At 36.3% G+C, this 18,828-nt stretch overlaps 3 protein-coding genes across 3 annotated transcripts; all 3 read left to right on the plus strand.

Moving 5' to 3' along the window:
* Positions 1-1,198: 1,198 nt before the first annotated feature.
* On the plus strand, positions 1,199-3,494 carry LOC126695700 (peroxidase P7-like). The gene is made up of 3 exons (XM_050392532.1): positions 1,199-1,520; positions 1,763-1,954; positions 2,347-3,494. The coding sequence occupies exons 1-3, from the start codon at positions 1,302-1,304 to the stop codon at positions 2,896-2,898; spliced, it is 963 nt and encodes a 320-aa protein (XP_050248489.1). The 5' UTR covers positions 1,199-1,301; the 3' UTR covers positions 2,899-3,494.
* Positions 3,495-6,059: 2,565 nt separating this feature from the next.
* Positions 6,060-12,229, plus strand: LOC126695701 (shaggy-related protein kinase eta-like). Its single transcript, XM_050392533.1, has 12 exons — positions 6,060-6,280; positions 7,870-7,962; positions 8,289-8,348; positions 8,439-8,711; positions 8,820-8,894; positions 8,977-9,033; positions 9,379-9,519; positions 9,637-9,687; positions 9,775-9,870; positions 10,261-10,344; positions 10,603-10,704; positions 11,659-12,229. Exons 1-12 carry the CDS (start codon positions 6,149-6,151, stop codon positions 11,752-11,754), a joined length of 1,260 nt encoding a protein of 419 aa, XP_050248490.1. The 5' UTR covers positions 6,060-6,148; the 3' UTR covers positions 11,755-12,229.
* A 3,575-nt stretch (positions 12,230-15,804) lies between these two features.
* LOC126696357 (uncharacterized) lies at positions 15,805-18,193 on the plus strand. The gene is made up of 3 exons (XM_050393114.1): positions 15,805-16,717; positions 16,837-16,932; positions 17,550-18,193. The coding sequence occupies exons 1-3, from the start codon at positions 15,805-15,807 to the stop codon at positions 18,191-18,193; spliced, it is 1,653 nt and encodes a 550-aa protein (XP_050249071.1).
* Positions 18,194-18,828: the final 635 nt, after the last annotated feature.

Consider the following 18,828-nt stretch of genomic DNA (forward strand, 5'->3'; position numbering starts at 1 on the left):
TGCTTATAACTCCAAGAACCTCTTAAAGAATTGATCTTTGTAGCAAGCGCTAGGGTGACTCTATGGCTTCAACCTTGATGTGCACTATGCATGGCGGCAACATGTACAACACCATATTGATTCTTTTCTATTTGCTTTTGAACTCAGAGGTTAAACAAGTGGAGACTAGGGATTTCTTTTTGAATAGTACATGTTTTCTTGCCTCTACAACTCAATTATGAAAGTCATGCTTAGTAGGCTTTTATATAGACACTCTAATCAGGGTTATAAAAACTCACTTTTATAGCCGGTTATGTGTAAAATGCATTAGATCAAAAACTGAATCTACGATTTTCAATCAATCAAAGATATGTTGAACATGTGGTGAGATTCCAAAAATTTCTCTTTTCTTGTATTGAGGTTCCAGATAATTTTATTTTGTTAATTTTAGAATATATTGATTGAAAGTGGTTTTGATGGGATTATATAATCACATGCGACGTACTCCATGTTCTTTTATTTGAACTAATATGAAGTGGCATCATATTATTAGAAGATGTAAACATAATTTTTTCATTGAATGTTCATTGAGTTTAATCTCTTTTATTAATCAAACGTTATTCTTGCATTTTCATGGAACCGTGTTTCTTTACCAATTCACCGGAATCATTAATGCAAAGCTCTTCCTTGATCTATTGAAAGCAATTTTTTTTTTTTTTTTCCTAGAAAAATATAATAAAATAATGATGGTCGGTGAAGTACAGATCAAAATTACACTCACCATCATCCAAAAAACCAAAAAAAAAGAAAAGAAAAGAAAAGAAAAGTCAATAAAAGAATTTTAGGCTAATGATATATGCACAGCACCGTTTTGGGCCGTGGGTGATTAATTATAATTTCAGAATTCGGTGCGAGTTATTCTCTTTGTTTATTAATCTTGCAATCAGTCCCACACCGATAATCATATTTTTGAATTCTTGCATGCATTTGATGAGAGGGCATATAAGTTGACTTGAGCTCAATGGCAGACTTTCTTTTGGAGATTCCAGAGTTAAAACAACTCAACCCCATTCGAAAGCCGCGTTTCAGCAGCCAAGTTTGAAACTGTTTCGCATACACACAGTGACAGAGAAGAGCTATAGTGCGCGCTATACAGAGAAGAACTATAGTGCGCACTATAGCGCGCACTATAGCTCTTTCTATTTATATATAGGGTTGTTCAATCAAAGCTATTCTCACACCACAAAGCAAGCTCCCCATTAATACTGTCACTACTCACTAGTCCTTTCAATTCAGCTTTCATCTAAAGCTTTGTTAAACCCATGGCGTCCAAGACACACATTATCCTTGTGACACTACTGTCTATCCTTTCTCTGCTAGCCTACAACTCAGTATATGCACAACTTTCTCCTAACTTCTACGCCACCACTTGCCCTAATCTACGAACCCTCGTGCAAAATGCCATGAGGCAAGCTGTCACTAGGGAGGCACGCATGGGTGCCTCTATTCTTCGCTTGTTCTTCCATGACTGCTTTGTAAATGTGAGACGCAGAGACACGCATGCGTTTTGTGTTCCTTTATGTTTCAAACAAAGTTAGATTATATATGTTAGAAAGGAATATTACTTGCTTTAATTTAGACCAAAAATGGAAAACGTGCATATAAATTTGACAAAATATATGACGTTTTTATTTTTATCTTTTAAGTGGATAAGTTCTTTTTTTGGACGTTCTTTTATGGCTTTAAATGATCACTTTTTTTTTTTGTTGGCCGGGTTTTGTAGGGCTGCGATGCATCAATATTACTGGACGACACTGCCACCTTCACAGGTGAAAAGAACGCGGGACCAAATCTAAATTCTGCAAGGGGTTTCGAAGTGATTGATAGTATTAAAACCCGCGTGGAAGCTAGTTGCAATGCTACTGTGTCTTGTGCAGATATTTTAGCACTCGCAGCACGAGAAGGAGTGGTCTTGGTTAGTATTAATATAGTTCTTTTTCTTTGTTTGAATAAGATTTGTTTCATGGTTAAATTTTTTAAGGGTTACGGAACAAAAGTGTTATGTTATTGAGTGCCTTAAGAAAATTCATTAAAGTAGAATTTTTTAATACAATCGAACCACTCTATTTAAGGCACATGCAGTTGAGTCATTTTTAATAATTTAATACTTTTGTTAATTGCTTTCAAATTAGGCATGACCTGTTTTATATTTTTAACGATTGCTTTAAAAATATCCATTAACATTAAATTATATTAGTGTCATGACACTCTCGAGTGTTTGTTTGTTTGATTTTTAATTTTTAAAGCTTGTCTTTCACTTATTTACACTTTTTGTTCACTAATCTGTGTTTTCCATTTTGCTTTTAGCTAGGAGGACCCTCATGGATAGTACCACTAGGCCGGAGAGATGCAAGGACAGCCAGTCAAAGCGCAGCCAACAGCAACCTCCCCTCTCCGTTCTCTGATCTTGCAACCCTCATCTCCATGTTCTCTGCCAAAGGTCTAAATGCCCGGGAAATGACCGCGCTCTCCGGTGGCCACACAATAGGCCAAGCTCGTTGTAGCTTATTCAGAACCCGCATTTACAACGAGACCAACATTGACTCCAACTTTGCCACTACTCGAAAGGCCAATTGCCCGGCTTCAGGTGGTGACAGCAATTTGGCCCCGCTTGACTCACTGACCTCAACCCGGTTTGATAACAACTACTACAAGGACCTTGTGGCTCGGCGTGGGCTTCTTCATTCGGACCAACAGCTGTTCAATAGTGGCTCCCAAGATGCAGTGGTTAGGACCTATAGTAATAACAATGCAGCTTTTGCTAGCGATTTTGCTGCAGCCATGGTGAAGATGAGCAATCTTAGCCCACTCACCGGGACAAATGGGGAGATTAGAAGGAATTGCAGGGTGGTGAATTAATGCTATTCATTAGAGGGATTTACTAAGGGCATACATTAGTAAATCATTTTAGGAAACTTTTTATGGGAAAACGAAAAAATAATTCACTATTTTGATAATTTTTTCAATTTTTCATAAAAATTTTCTCAAAAAAAGACACATTAACCAGACCTTTCATTATAAGCTTAATGATGCTAATGTAATTAATTAGCAATATTGCTGAGACACAATGTTTTTCACAATAAATTTCGTAATTGTTGAAGTGATCGATTGTGAGTGGTAAAGAAAAAGTTGTGAGTTCATGATTGTTAATTATGTGCGCCACTCATAGTCATTCAATTCAATATTATGAATTTTGTTATAAAAAAGTTATGTTTTTAGCATTACCAATTAATTAGTCATGATAAATAAGTGATCTTGCGGTGGACACAAAAGATCCTGGTCAAAAAGTTGACGAGATCTTAGAATTATTTTCATGTTTGGATCTATTCAACCAAAAAAAGATCCTATGTGTAATTAAGTCTTTAAAGTGTGATACATAGGCATGTGCAAGTATCATTTTTCTCTTAGAAGATTGCTGTTTGTCTTAATTCAATAACATATTTACTTTTGCATAAGACACCTCTCCCTTGTTAGATGACACAATCGCCAATTTTAGTTTTCAAAAGTCGTTAATTATCAGAAATATGACAAGAAGGAAATGAAATTAATTATCGGTAGAAATGGTGTCTATGATAGTTCCGGATCAAACCCAAATCATAAAAATGTGCAATTTAGTGACATAACATCTTTGCAACGGGATAGGATCTTCCCCATTTCAAGCCATTTGTATTTATGTTTTAGGGAAGTCATTTGTCATTTATATTTTAAGTGCTCTTTATTTCATCTTTTTCAAGATGAAGATTTTATTTTATAAATCTAACCGTGTACATGTTGTGTAAAATTTAATATGAATTATGAAATGAATTCATTTCAAATTTCTTATAACTACAAAGTATCCCTAAATTTTAGCAATATGCCCCCATTAACAACAAATAACTAGTCCCCTATTAAGTAGATTGACAACTCTCGATTTTATTGCTACCTCTTCTTTGAAAGCATTTTGCTTCTTAGATAATTTTTAAGCAATTATAAAAGCCTAATCTAGAACGTTTTGAAGTAGCATTAAAATTTTATATATATATTTTTTTTTTGGTTACAATTATTTGTTTGGACTACTTTAAATCCCTTCCACCTATGAAGAATCCTTAAATTTTGGTAAGTTCCTTATTTAGAAGTTATTTTAAACTTTAAATCCCCTTTTTGCTAACAAGAATCTAAATCCATTAATGAGAAAATTCAATTGTTAGCCGTTATTTATTGAGAAATAGTTGGGTATCATAAATTTACTATAAAAAGAGTTAGTCTATAAATATATTATTCTTCTACCAAAAAAAAAAAAGATTTATAAATTATTCATTATCCCATATCAAGTAATTGACTTGCCTTCTCACTTTCCTTCCTATTTTTTAAAAAGAAAAAATCATTATAAATAATATGATTGAATGGTAGTAAGATTTATAATTTTTGTTTTTTTTTTGTTTTTGTTTTGAGAAACTTATAGTACCCTAAGATCACTTTATTATATGTATATGAATTTTCTTTTCTAGTAAAAATATATAATAGACCCGACAACTGCATGCTTAGCACTATAATGCATTTTTTCCAAGTTTGAAAGACGAAGCATGAACTCCACTTTTCGTTGAAAAGGATGTTACTTGTTGGGACAATTAGAAGAGAGAAGGATGATTAATTAGGATTCCAAAAGCGTGTTAGTTGGCATAATCTTTTGTTACAAGTAACCTCACAAATGGCATCATGTTTCATTAATGAGTATACATCTTAAAAAAGATAACAAGATTTTTTCTTTTAAAATGGTGTAAGAGAATTGACATATTATATATTTAGTATTTACGTCCTCATAGAACAAATATTTCATGCTTTTTTATATATTAAATAAATATTTTTTTTTTTAAACATAAGAAGAAATTTCATGTCAGCTTCCCATAATTCAATAAATTAAAAATAAAATTTATTGTGTTTTGTAATAAGGCCTACTACAAATCATGATTGAAACTTCAAAAATTGGCTTAGTCTTGGTTTTCCAATATTTTGAAGTAACGTCCTAAAACATAAACAGGCCAAATAAACTATACTAAAATACCTTTAAGAATATTTAACAACTCTGTGGGCATAAAAAAGTACTAGGTACAAGAAATAATGATTTTGCAAACTATGAACACTCAAAAAAGGTAGATGGGTTTGGGTGGTAGTGGCGAACATGATAAAAACGGTTTTGTTTTGTAGCTATTATATTAATTCGTACCTTTCAATTATTTTCATAAAGGATTAGGATGCAATGTTTTAACTTCTTTAATAGGCACAAAACAAAATTAAAAAAAAAAAAAATGCTTAATATGATTCAATTGAAAGAATTTCAAAGTCTTATAGACTCTTAGAAAAAAAATTCAATAAATAATCATCATAACAACTGTTCTGACTTGGTGGTAAAATTCATTTTTTTAACTTGAGTAATTCCCAACGGTCGTTGAATATTATAGTGAACGTTATAGAGGTCTCATTTGAATTGCAAATGAGCTATGTGTGTATAAATTAAATTTATATTTTAATCCCAAAAGATGTGAACCCCTCCCTATTCACAAAGGATAAATATTATCCAAATTATTGGAATGAGGTACAAATTAAGTTTATTATTTTTATTTATCAACTATAAAATAAAACTAATTTAAGATAGAGGGTGTTTGGTTTTGTGTATGCAATTCATTTTATAATCCAAGTTCCATGTGACTCCTGTCTATTTGTGTTTTTATTTTCATGCAAAAGAAAAAAAAAAACCACTATAACATGGTCTCAGTCTCACCAGATCATCACCTCCTTGCAGTACCAATAAAACCAATATTGTCCAATTTCCAGACATAGATAAGACAACGCCACCAAATGCAATAATCTAATTGGAGAGTGGTTCCACGCGCTATAAAACTCGCGTGGGTCTTCAGTTTTTTCTGCTTTATCTAACATGCCCGGTCCCAACACACTACTATTGCCACGGAGAGAGAGAGAGAAAGAAAGAAACTGAGAAACAAAACAAAATTGAAAAAAAAAAAAAAAAAAAAACTAGTAGTTCTTCTAAGCTAGAAGAAGAAGAAGAAAGAAAAATATAATAAAAAATAAAGAAGAGAGAGAGAGTGAGTCTAGTCTGTCTGTCTCTCACATGGCCTCTTTGCCCTTGGGGCTAAACCAACAACAACAATTACAACTCCAGCCACAGCCACAGACACAGGCAGAGATTAATGAGCCACAGAAGCTAGCGCCTCGCCGCACATCTGAAATGGACTCTGATAAGGTTCGCTTTTTCTTTTACTCTTTTCTTCCATTTTTTTATTTTTACCATTTTACCCTTCTATTTTGTTCTGGCTAGCTCATTGTACGACGCCGTTTTGTTCGTTGTCTCTGTGTGTGTTTGTGGTTGGATCGTGTTTGATCCACCTCCGGACCTTTGCTTTTGCTTGAATTGCGAGCGATCTGGTACTTTTTCTGTGTTTCCTTACTTTGTTTGAGGTCGCCGGGAGATTTCTCCGGCCGAATTTTCCGACGCTCTCTGATCGGACCGGTTTTCTCCTCCTTCTCACTTTAATTATCTTTACTATTTTTTTTTGAATTATTTATTTTCGAAATTATTTGCTTTCTTTTTTTTTTTTTTTTTTTTCCTTTTGTAGTTTGATTTTTCTAGCTGAGATCTTGATCTCTTGAGCTTCAGCTTCAGCTTACTGATAAAATTTTGTGAGCCAAAAAAAAAAAAAAAAACGAATTATGAAAGTGTTTTTTGAAATTGCTTATTTCGTAAGAAAAAGAAAAGGAGCAATAGTTATATTAGGCTGATTTTCCGGGGACTTTAAATTTCTTTCCCTTTCCGTAACCTAATATTTCTCAGTAACCAAACAGATTGATAGTTTTTTTTTTTTTTCTTCTTCTTCTTCTTCTAGTTTTCTCATTTTCATTAATTTTGAAACTTCTTTACTCTTCCAAGTAATCTAGGCAAATTTTGAGCTTGGTTATATTTAGATATTAGATCTTCAATTATATGGTACACTTTATATTGGGCTTTGGAGATTTTGGGCTTTGATTTTTAGTTTGTTCTGAACGTTGTGAACTTTTTTTTTCGCCCTTTTGCTGTTGGTAGATTCTTATTCAAAATGTACTACTTTGCTTCACGGAGTGAATATCCTTTGGTTCTCTCTTTGTTTGGGATGCAAGCAAATTACAGCATGTGATGCTTTCTTGTGAGCTATACCCATCTTGATTTTTCCTTTCTCCTATACATATTGCTTGAGCTCATTTCACATTGGTTTATTTTTCATTATCACATTCCTAGGTTGTCATTGGCATCCATTTACTATTGGTTAGTTGTGTTGGTTGTTCAAGTCGAATTTGATTAGCAGCTTCTATATCATTGTTGCGCATTTGATGTACCGATCATTTTGTTTCTGTGAATGCTGTTGAATTGTATTATGAATTTTCCTCTGCATAGATTACCTTGCTATGTTTTGAATTGAACAAGGGGTGTGTCATTATCATGGGGGTGCTAAACATGGCAACTCCCCCAGATATCTACTTTTGTGTTTTGTTTGCAATTGGATGCTGTTAAATACATAGATATGATTGATTTTATGGTTGGTCTTTTTTTGTTCTTGTTGTTGTCCTTCTTACATTTTTTTTTTTATTATGATTGGTCTTAGAGCATAAATTCATTGCACATATGTGCCTATGCATGTTTTGTACTGAATTAAAATAGGATTTTGTAATTGAGCCCGTAGGTGGGTGAGGGTGTTGCGTGAGCGACATTACTAGACATTGATAGGGAGTTTTCTGATTACTATAGTTAGTTTCTATTGTTGTAGCTTTACTCATCATATCTGTTGCTATGAATTGCAGGAAATGTCTGCTGCTGTAATTGAGGGGAATGATGCAGTTACTGGACACATCATTTCAACCACCATTGGAGGCAAAAATGGCGAACCTAAAAGGGTTAGGACCTCTCTTTTTTATTACTTTTTTTTATGGCCTTGGTTTGATTAAAACTATGTTCCATCGCCTCTAATTTCTTTTTATAGCAAAAATTTAATGCTCTGTTGTTAATTCATTGGTTAGAGAAAAAAAATTTAAAATAGGTTCCAGAAATAATAACACTATTTATAATGCTGTTGTGCTTGGGTCCTAAGAGGTTCTACCATGTAGGTATTTGATGTACTTCAATTAGAAATTATAATTTTAAATTGCTGGTCAGATTTAGGGATTTTTTAGCTGTCTTTTCATCTTGTATGTTGTGGTGCTTATTATATTGCTGATCGCAGACTATCAGCTACATGGCAGAGCGTGTTGTAGGTACTGGATCTTTTGGAATTGTTTTTCAGGTACTGCCCAATTTGTGTCCTAACTATATTATCTAATAATTCTTGCTATTCTTGTATCCTTCTTGAGTATTGGTTATCACTCTTATTCAGGCAAAATGCTTGGAAACTGGGGAGACGGTGGCCATTAAGAAGGTATTGCAGGATAGGCGGTATAAAAATCGTGAGCTACAGTTAATGCGCTTGATGGATCACCCAAATGTGGTTTCCCTGAAGCATTGTTTCTTCTCTACAACAAGTAAAGATGAACTTTTTCTTAATCTAGTCATGGAATATGTTCCTGAGACTATGTACCGAGTTCTGAAGCATTACAGCAGTATGAACCAGAGGATGCCCCTCATCTATGTTAAACTCTATACATATCAAGTATGGATTTTTAATGTTGTTAATATTTTTTCAGCTTTATTTTTTTCCTAAATTCTCCTCTCTTTTTTCCTCTTTAAATTCTGATAATAAATGGAAAATATTTCTCAGATTTTTAGGGGGTTGGCATATATCCATACTGTTCCTGGTGTGTGCCATAGGGATGTAAAGCCCCAAAATCTTTTGGTATGCTGTCTACCGTCTTTTTTTCTTAAATAAGTATGACTTTATTTTTTTCGTCTTAACTTGTTATGTATATTTTCTGTAGGTTGATCCTCTCACCCACCAGGTTAAGCTTTGTGACTTTGGAAGTGCAAAAGTCCTGGTATGTGCCTTCATTTCTTTCCTCCATAAGCTCCACAATTATATATGCAAAGAAACTTATTCCAAATGCATTTTCAAATATGAGATTTGATAGACTTTTATTTCTTGGCTTTTGATTGCTGTTGAATAATTGAATGAATGACAAATGCATCATCTCTTGACAAGACTTGATAATGATTGAAATGTGATCTTGATCCTGCATTGTTGTTTATGTTCATATGGATGCTCTTAGAGTAGCATGCTCTTCAAACAATAAATCTTTCTTCTAACATGGTTTATAGGTTTCCAATTAAATTATCTCATACAATACATTTTGGTGTTTATGATTTTCTATCCATGTCATCAGGTCAAGGGCGAAGCAAATATTTCATATATATGCTCTCGTTACTATCGGGCTCCGGAACTTATATTTGGTGCAACAGAATATACAACATCAATTGATATTTGGTCAGCTGGCTGTGTCCTCGCTGAGCTTCTTCTGGGCCAGGTTAGTCACTTCTGTGGCAGCCTATATATCAAAGTCAAATAATTTTCTCAATGGTACTTTAAGCCATATTTGCTGCTATGTTCTGTTTGTTTCTCATAATTTCAAATGTTATGATAGCCATTGTTTCCAGGAGAAAATGCAGTCGACCAGCTTGTAGAAATTATCAAGGTGAAGCTTCATTCTCTATGTTAATGCTACTCTGAAGTATGCAATAGCAATGCAAGTTATCATGTGATCATGTATTGTTCTTTGTAGGTTCTTGGTACCCCAACTCGAGAAGAAATTCGGTGCATGAATCCAAATTATACAGATTTTAGGTTCCCTCAAATTAAAGCTCATCCTTGGCACAAGGTATGCTTTTGTCTATATATGTCAATTGCTTAATGGTTTATCACAAAGTGAATAAAATAAGAGAGAGTGCATGCTTCTAGCTAAATGGAGAGTCATACAAAGAGTGCATATGATCCCAAAGTTTTGGGTCTAGTGCTAAAAGTGTATAATATGTTACATGCAAATAAGTGATGCTAGCTGGATGTCAACCCATGTACATCTTTCACACATTAGCACAAAATCATGAGATTTTAGGTAATGTGAAGGAGGGGCCATGAAAAACCCTGACATTAAGTTGAAATGGGCTAATTAGTTGGGTCTGTTCATGCCATCAACTGCTGTAATTGTTTACTAAGTGGCTTTCTGTCAGTGTTGTATATTTTGCGTTTAATATAATGTTTCTTGCTTCAGGTTTTCCACAAAAAAATGCCTCCCGAAGCAATTGACCTTGCTTCACGGCTTCTTCAATATTCACCAAGTCTTCGCTGCACTGCGGTGAGTTGGTCTTCATTTGATGAAACTTCATTTCTGTGGTCTCAAGATAATTCCATTATCGTCCATGAATGTCTGATCAAGCATGCTTGGTATGGCATTCTCTATTGTGGTGTGGGCTGCAACCTAAGGGCAGCCATTTCAAGTTGCATCATGTCCATTCCTCACAATTTGCTGTAATGACGTAAATGATAAACAGCTGTCCTATATTTCTCTCTCACTGACCTTTTTTCCTTACTTGATTGGCTTTTGCTGATGCAGTTAGAAGCATGTGCGCATCCTTTCTTTGATGAGCTACGTGAGCCCAATGCCCGCCTTCCAAATGGACGCCCATTGCCCCCTCTTTTCAACTTTAAACAGGAAGTACGTAGTCCTTTTTTTTTAAAATATGTTTTTTTGTGTGTGTGTGTGTGTGTGTGTATAGAGAGAGAGAGAGAGAGAGAGAGAGAGAGAGAGAATCATGTTATTGGGGTTATTACATGAGTTCATATTGACTTTATTTTTCATGCATTTTTATGTTCATGGCATGTATGTTATCCTACAGCTCATATAAGTGGAGCCTAGCCCTTAAACCAATTGTTAAAGTGGAACTAAGACTCAACACCATAGATATAGTGCTTTGTGGCTTTTTGGCTTAGCATCCAAACATGCATTAATCAATTATCAATTACTCATGCACTTGTGCAAACCTGCTGTGTGGATTTTGGTTACTTGGTGCCATTGTAATATTAGTTATTTGTTTTCTTCTTGTTCCATGCTATTCAAGTTTTAATTATGTTTTCATGGTTGATATGGTAAGTAATTCATATTATAGATTAATACAAAATTTTAAGTAGTTGTCATATATTGCATTAGCACTGGCAGGTTTTGTCATTTACATGTTTATTGTTGATCCTTGATGCTGATCAACTATATTCTGCTGAGCTGAGAGGTATATATTGCTCCTGGGGTGGGAGTACTCTCAAAATGCACATGAGAATACCCATACTTGTTACAATGAAAACGAGACTAAATGCCCTTAATGCACTTGTCAAGTTCAACAAGTATCAAAGATGTTAGGAATGGATGAAATCCCTCTAAATGTCAGGAAAATGAAGAAAACAAAATGGATGAAACTTGCTCTATTTAGGTAACATTTGGGATGGCATGACTTGGATGGTAGAGGAATCTGGATAATTGAATAGTGGCTCTGGCTAGCGCAAAGGGGACCTTTCAAACATATACAAAAATTCCATTTTTTACATCCTCACGCAGTTTTGTTTTGATGGATCTCTAGCTGGTAGATCAATTAACCATTTAATTCCAATTTGGTTACAGTTACAAGGAGCGTCACCTGAATTGATCAACAGGCTTATACCAGAGCATGTACGGCGGCAGATTGGTCTTAGCTTCCCACATCCAGCTGGTACGTAAATGTGAAGGCATGATGTAACAAGGAATCAACTCTGGTAGCGATGAAAGTGAAACAAAGGATGGCCTCTTTTGCGGTCTATGTAACCGAGCATTCTGGCTTAATGAGCAGTTTTTTCTCGGCCTGTGAAGATGTATACATATACTGGCTCTTCAGCTTAACCTGGAAATTGGTGATTCTGTCTACTATATGTCATTTTAGCTATAAAAAAAAAAAAAAAAAAAGTACTATTTCCCTACTTCTGTACATTGTTTTGATCGCAAAGATTCCAGAGCTAGGAGTATAAAAGGTGATGCTATTCATATCTAGTAGCTAGGTAGGGGCTGCAGAAGCTTAAGAGGCTCAGTAGTAGTTTGGCTTGCTATTCTATTCTTCCCCCTTTTATTAATTACTTAATCATGTTGTTATTTCTATTTATGCTTGTGCCGGTCTTTGGTTGCGAACTGAATTTCTCAATTGAAGGTTACCTTTTCCTCACCTTCCCTTTTGGACTTTGCAATGAAAGAATGAATTAAATGTTTCTATTTTATAGTTTTATAAAGCGAATGATGCGGTCAAGCTGTGGATTGTGGTGGATGAGATCAACGTATATTTGTCACCAAAATCTGACTTTACTATTTAATAATTGTAAAAGCAATTGATATTTCTGGACGTACTCGCACAGCGTCGCGTCAGTGAGTAAAGTTGTTTCCTCCAATCAAGATTACCTTTTTGGTTAAAATGGATTCAATGAATTCTTACTTGCGTGTGGTCCCCTCTCTCTTGTCATTCGATTTGACTTGCTGAATTCTTTGTCGAAAGAAATGCTAAGGATCGCTCCAACCGTGTATTTTCTGGACTCGGATCCTCTCTTTGAAATGCTTAGTTCTTTTTGAATGGAGTGTCCATTTTGTGGACAGGATTGTTTTGAAATAAATCAAAGGTGTAGAGTATGCCACCTTATTTAAACTTAACCCAACAACTTAACTCTAGCAACTTGGAACGGTGAAAAGTAAACTAGCGTTTAAAATTAAAAAAGAAAAAATACAAACTTGTGTTAGTTTAAGTGTTGGAGCCTTGGAGGTGATGATTAATGAGTTCACCATTAATTTAAACAAAAAACAGATTCCGATTTATTTTATTTTTAATGAAACTGTTGAGAGTGATTTTTCAAGAGCAAATTCATTAGAAGCTATTTTAGAGCTGGAGTCATTTATGTGACTGAAGCTCTACTTGATTAAAAAATCAAATATTTGATTCTACTATTGCGTGTTGAAAGTTGTCACTATAAATAACAACGGATTAGGAAAATCAGGGGTCGGTGTTACACGCACCTCAGGGAGTTCAAATGAATTCCCTGACCTGCCCCCTAAAAAAAATTATATATATATAAAATTGTGTTGACTTCTGGAAAATAAAAATTTGAACACCTTAATCCTATTTTTTTTTTAAAACCCAACTGAAATTAACTTAAATATGATCATTTTACAAATATTTTCACAATAAAAGTTAAGTAGTAAGTTGTAATTGGCTTTTATCTGGACCTGTAACTAGCATAATTTTTTTACCTATCATCTAGATTTTGTTGTGATATTTTTATGAAAGTGTTGTGTCAAAACACGACTCTAAAAATATTTAATTTTATAAGAAATAAAAAAATTCAAAATTTTGCTCATTTGTTAAATTTTTTTTTAAAAGCCTTCTCTCTCATACGGTGGCTTAGTTTGGCATTGATAACAGAATAAAGTTTTTTTTTTTCCCTTGCACTTTTCTTCTACATCTGTGGTTTATTAAATGTATTCTTAGTTATTTAATTCTATTTGTTTATGTATTCAATAGTTGTTGTCTTATCGATCTTTAAACTATTAATAATTTTTTAAGATTATTGTAAAATATAGTTGTATTGTACGGAAGAGGGGTATAAAGAAAAAAAAATCTAGTCATTTTTTTTTTGAACTTCTCTACCCAAGATAAATTTCTAGCTCTACTAATACTGACTCCCAAGAAAAAAAATCCTAGAGCCGCTATTGGGGAAAATGGCCTTGAATTATTTTGTTAGTGCTATTACTATTAGATATCAACAATGATCCAAAGATTAAAACAAAATAAAATGCCGTTCTAGCGACTTTTCTCTCCCCTATAGGAGCATCTTCTCTCTCAACATGGAGCGAGACTTTCCTCCCTTAGGTGTCAGAGCTTAAGGGTCTTTTCTTTCCCCTGTTTTCTTGTTTGCTTTCTCTGGTTTCTCTCTCCCTTTCTCTGTTTTGTCTTGACATGGAGCACACAATCGTTGACAGTCTCAAAAACTTACAGCTTACTAAAGAAGAAGAGGAGGATATCTTCATTTCCTCAAACAGCTCACCGGACTTGCTGGAAGAATGTGTATTGAGTTTGTTTGGGAAGTTATTGGTAGATCATAATCAAAATCAAAGAGCCCTAAAGAACACTCTGAGATCAACATGGAAGATGGGTTTGGGTCTTTGAATAGTTGAGGTCGGAAACAATGTTTTGCAGTTTAAGTTCAGCTCAATGTTTCAGTTAGAGTGGGTGGAGCGAAGCGGGCCGTGGAACTTTGAGAATAACCGCTTGCTATTGTGTCGATGGAGGAGAGGCTTATCCTCAGCCAACTTGGTCTTCACTCACGCCCCATTTTGGATTCAAATCTAGGGGTTACCATTTGAATACATGACTGAGGAAGCTGGACGTGATATCGGCAGCAAGATAGGAAGGATTATTGAGGCGGATAAAAGGTCATGGCAAGCAGACCTAGCTAAGTTCATGCGTGTAAGAATTGACTTACCTATTGAGAAGCCTTTGAGAAGAGGCGGATAAGTTACAAATATGGATGGGGATAGATGCTGGGTTTCCTTTAAATATGAGCGATTGCCCACATTCTGCTTTTCTTGTGGAAAAATAGGACATGATGAGAAGCATTGTGGCATGGTGATGGAGAAGCAGTCTATAGAGAGGCAATACAGTGACTGGTTGAGGGCTGGGAGCCTTTCAAAAGGAACAAATGAGGGGTCTAGAGGTTCGGGTAGTAGCAGTCATGAAACAAAAAAATGATGGATCTAAAGGCTCGAGCAGTGGGAGTCATGAACCAAAAAATGGTAGAGAGGCGGGGAAGATGCCTCAAGCCACGGCGGGGGAGATGGTAGTTTCCGTCCAAAGAGAGAATGAGAGGAGTAGCAGCTTGGGTGGAAGAGTCAGCCTCGAAGGGAGGGAAAAGTTTGAATTCTTAGAAAAGAAGGGATATGATACACGGCCAGAGATGGGTGCAGCAAGCTATCAGAGTGGATGGGACACTTTGGGTGTTGAGAAGCAGGAAGGAAGCAAGGGAAATGAGCCACGTAGCACCCAAAAGCTAACTAAAAACCATCCGATTAGAGACCAATCCAAAACCAACGAGGATGAGTTTTCAAAGGTGGGCCAATCCGTGAAGCCCAATACAAAGGAGCAAGAGGCTACTAGTCCACTTAAGCCCAAGATAAATATGAAGGAGAAAGAGGCTTTTGGTCCACTTAAGCCCAGGTTAATTAAAGCAAATAATGAAGAAGGAGAAGTGTAGGCTGGCCCAAACAAAGGGAAGTGTGGGACGAGTAAAGGAAAGCTAAAAAAGGTGGCTAGAGAAGTCGGAAAGGCCCAAGGAGCTGGTATGAGCCTCTGGAGGTAGCAGTAGGCATTAAGAGACGTGAGGATACATAAATGCTGGCAGAATGTGAAGGTCGACCCCAGAAGCGAAGTTGTGATGAGGAAGGTAAGAATAATGTAATTTTATGTGAAAATTTCTTTGAGGAAACGACGGTGGCTGCTAGGTAGCACTGTCGAGAACAATGATCTCCTTAGGGTGGAACTACCGGGGGCTTGGGAACCTCCGGACAGTTCGTGTGTTGGGCGAATTAGTCCAACGGTGGAATCCCAAAATTATTTTCCTTTCAGAAACTAAAATTAAAAAGAAAGCTATGGAGAAAATTATGGAAAAAATAAATTTTGTTAATGGGCTGATAGTGCCTAGAAAAGGCAGGGGAGGAGGTTTAGCAATGTTGTGGAAAAAAGAAGTTAATTTGGAAATTATGGGTTATTCAAGAAACTATATTCATGCGATTATCTCAGAACAAGTCTCGGGTTTTAAGTGGAGAATTACTGGTTTCTACGGGAATCCAGAGACTCACAAAAGGCAGGAATCTTGGGATGAACTTGCAGCTTTGAATAGGAAATTTCAGCTCCCTTGGTTGTGTTACGGTGATTTCAATGAGATTCTGTCTAGGGGGGAAAAGATGGGGGGAGCTCCTCGGCCTCAAAGGCAAATGGATGGGTTTTGGGAGATGGTTAATGCATGCGGTTTTAAAGACTTGGGGTATAGCGGTCCGGATTTCACGTGGTGTAACATGCAAGAAGGGGATAACCGCATATATCTGAGGTTAGATAGAGCTTTTGCCACTAATGATTGGATTAACTACTTTAACGGAACAAGAGTCCTCCATTTGGTTGAGTCGACCTCTGACCATTGTGCGTTATTGATAATTGATTCCATGGTTGTGCAGCCCTCTAGGAAGCGTAGGTTCCATTTTGAGGAAATGTGGACAAAAAAAGAGGAGTGTAGGGAAATTATCAAGAACGCTTGGGAGGGGTGTTTGCACTGGGGTACACCTAAAAGCATATCTTCAGGTATTCAAAATTGTGCAGCTGATTTGGCAAGATGGAATAAGTCGATGTTTGGGTACGTGCTGAAGCAAATCCAAAGTAAAAGGAAAGCCCTCAATGATCTGACCATCCAAGATAGAGACGGAATTATGGGGAAGGAGATAAATAGTCTAAGAAAGGAGATTAATGATCTTCTTGATAGTGAGGAGACTTTTGGCACTAGAGGTCCAGAGTTCTTTGGTACGGCCAAGGAGATCGCAACACAAAGTTTTTACATTCAAAGGCCTCGCAAAGGAGGAAGAAAAACACTATTAATGGTATTTGGGATGAGAATGGGTCTTGGTGTGATACAAATGAGAGTATTGCGGCGACAGCTATAGCTTATTTTGAGTCGCTGTTTACTACTTCAAATCCTTGTCGTATTTCTGAGGTTACTGACACAATACCCACCGGAGTAACAGATGAGATGAATCAGGGGTTGATTGCGGCATTTACAAAGGAAGAAGTGGTGATCGCTCTGAAACAAATGCACCCCACAAAAGCTCTTGGTCCAGATGGTATGTCAACTATTTTCTTTCAAAAATATTGGGATGTGATTGGGGATGATATTACATGTATGGTGTTGAATGTGCTAAATTCTGATATGTCAATTGTTGATATAAATAGGACCAACATCACTTTGATCCCAAAAATTAATAATCCATCCAAAATGTCTGAATTTAGGCCGATAAGTTTATGTAATGTAGTTTATAAGTTGGTTTCTAAAGTTATTGCAAACCGCCTAAAAAACGTCCTTCCTCAAATTATATCAGAAAACCAAAGTGCCTTTCTTTCAGAGAGGCTCATCACTGATAATGTACTAGTTGCCTATGAATTAATGCACTATCTAGAACATAAAAAGGAGGGGAAGGAAAATTTTATGGTGGTCAAGCTTGATATGAGTAAGGCCTATGATCGCGTTGAGTGGGGTTTTATTGAAGAAGTTATGGAAAAAATGGGATTCCATAGAAAATGGATCCAATTAATTATGAAGTATACCACTGTTTCTTATTCTGTGATTATTAATGGTGCGGTCCATGGATGTATTTTTCCTACAAGAGGTCTCCGACAAGGAGACCCCTTATCTTCTTACCTATTCTTATCGTGTGCAGATGGTTTTTCTTCTCTAATTAAGGAGGCAGCAAGGACTCAGATGCTGAGTGGAATCTCTATTTGCAAGGGATGTCCTATGGTACTCACCTATTTTTTGCGGATGACAGTCTCTTGTTTTACAAAGCGTCTGAGCAAGAATGTCATAAACTCATTGAGATCCTTGAGCTTTACGAAGCTGCCTCGGGTCAGAAAGTTAACGCGGAGAAGTCCTCTGTTTTCTTCAGTCATAATACTCCCCAGGAAAGAAGGTGTGAAGTGTTGGACATACTTGGGCCGATGCAGGACACAAGGCATGGCAAATATTTGGGGCTTCCATCCATCATTGGAAGATCCAAGACCGAAGTTTTCGCAGAAGTGAAGGAAAAAGTCGGAAGGAAATTGGCGAGATGGAAAGGGAAGTTGTTGTCCATAGGAGGAAAGGAGATTCTGATAAAGGCCATGGTACAAGCGATCCCCACCTACACTATGAGTTGCTTCCTAATCTCAAAAGGGTTATGTGAAGAGATTGAAAGGATGATAAGAAATTTCTGGTGGGGGCAAAGGAAAGAAGAGAAAAAAATTGCTTGGGTGAGCTGGGAGAAAATATGTAAAGCAAAGTCAGATGGTGGTTTGGGCTTCCGTAACTTCCAAGCCTTCAATCTAGCAATGCTTGCTAAGCAGGGCTAGAGACTCTTGTCAAACCCGAATTCCCTTTGTGCCAAAGTCTACAAAGCTAGATACTATCCAAATGGAGACATACTGAACTCAAAACTGGGATGCAGCCCTTCATACACATGGAGGAGCATATTTAAAGGTCTTGAAGTGGTTCGAAAAGGTTCCCGTTGGAGAGTAGGCAATGGGAGACTCATCCACATTTGGGAGGACAAGTGGCTTCCCACTCCAACAACTTATAAGGTAATTTCTCCTCCTCGGCCTTTTGATGATTTTCCTATGGTTTCGGCTTTAATTGATAAGGATACCAAAAGAAGGAAGGTTGATACCTTGAAATCCTTATTTCTCCCTATTGAGGTTGAAACAATCCTCAATATTCCGCTAAGCTATAGTCTTCCTAAGGACAAGATCATTTTGGTGGGAAACAAAAGAGGGGAATTTTCAGTGAAAAGTGCGTATTATGTGGCACTCACTGTGATAAAACAATCGGATAGGGGTGAGTGTTCTCACGGTGACCCCAGAATGCCCCTTTGGAAGCGAATATGGCTACTTAAAATCCCTCCAAAAATAAGAATCTTCACTTGGAAAGCTTGTGTTAATGCCTTGCCAGCAATGTCAAATTTAAGGAAGAGAGGGGTGAGCACGGACGG

This window comes from Quercus robur, chromosome 8 (assembly GCF_932294415.1).
Source record: "Quercus robur chromosome 8, dhQueRobu3.1, whole genome shotgun sequence".
Classification (NCBI taxonomy): Eukaryota; Viridiplantae; Streptophyta; class Magnoliopsida; order Fagales; family Fagaceae; genus Quercus; species Quercus robur.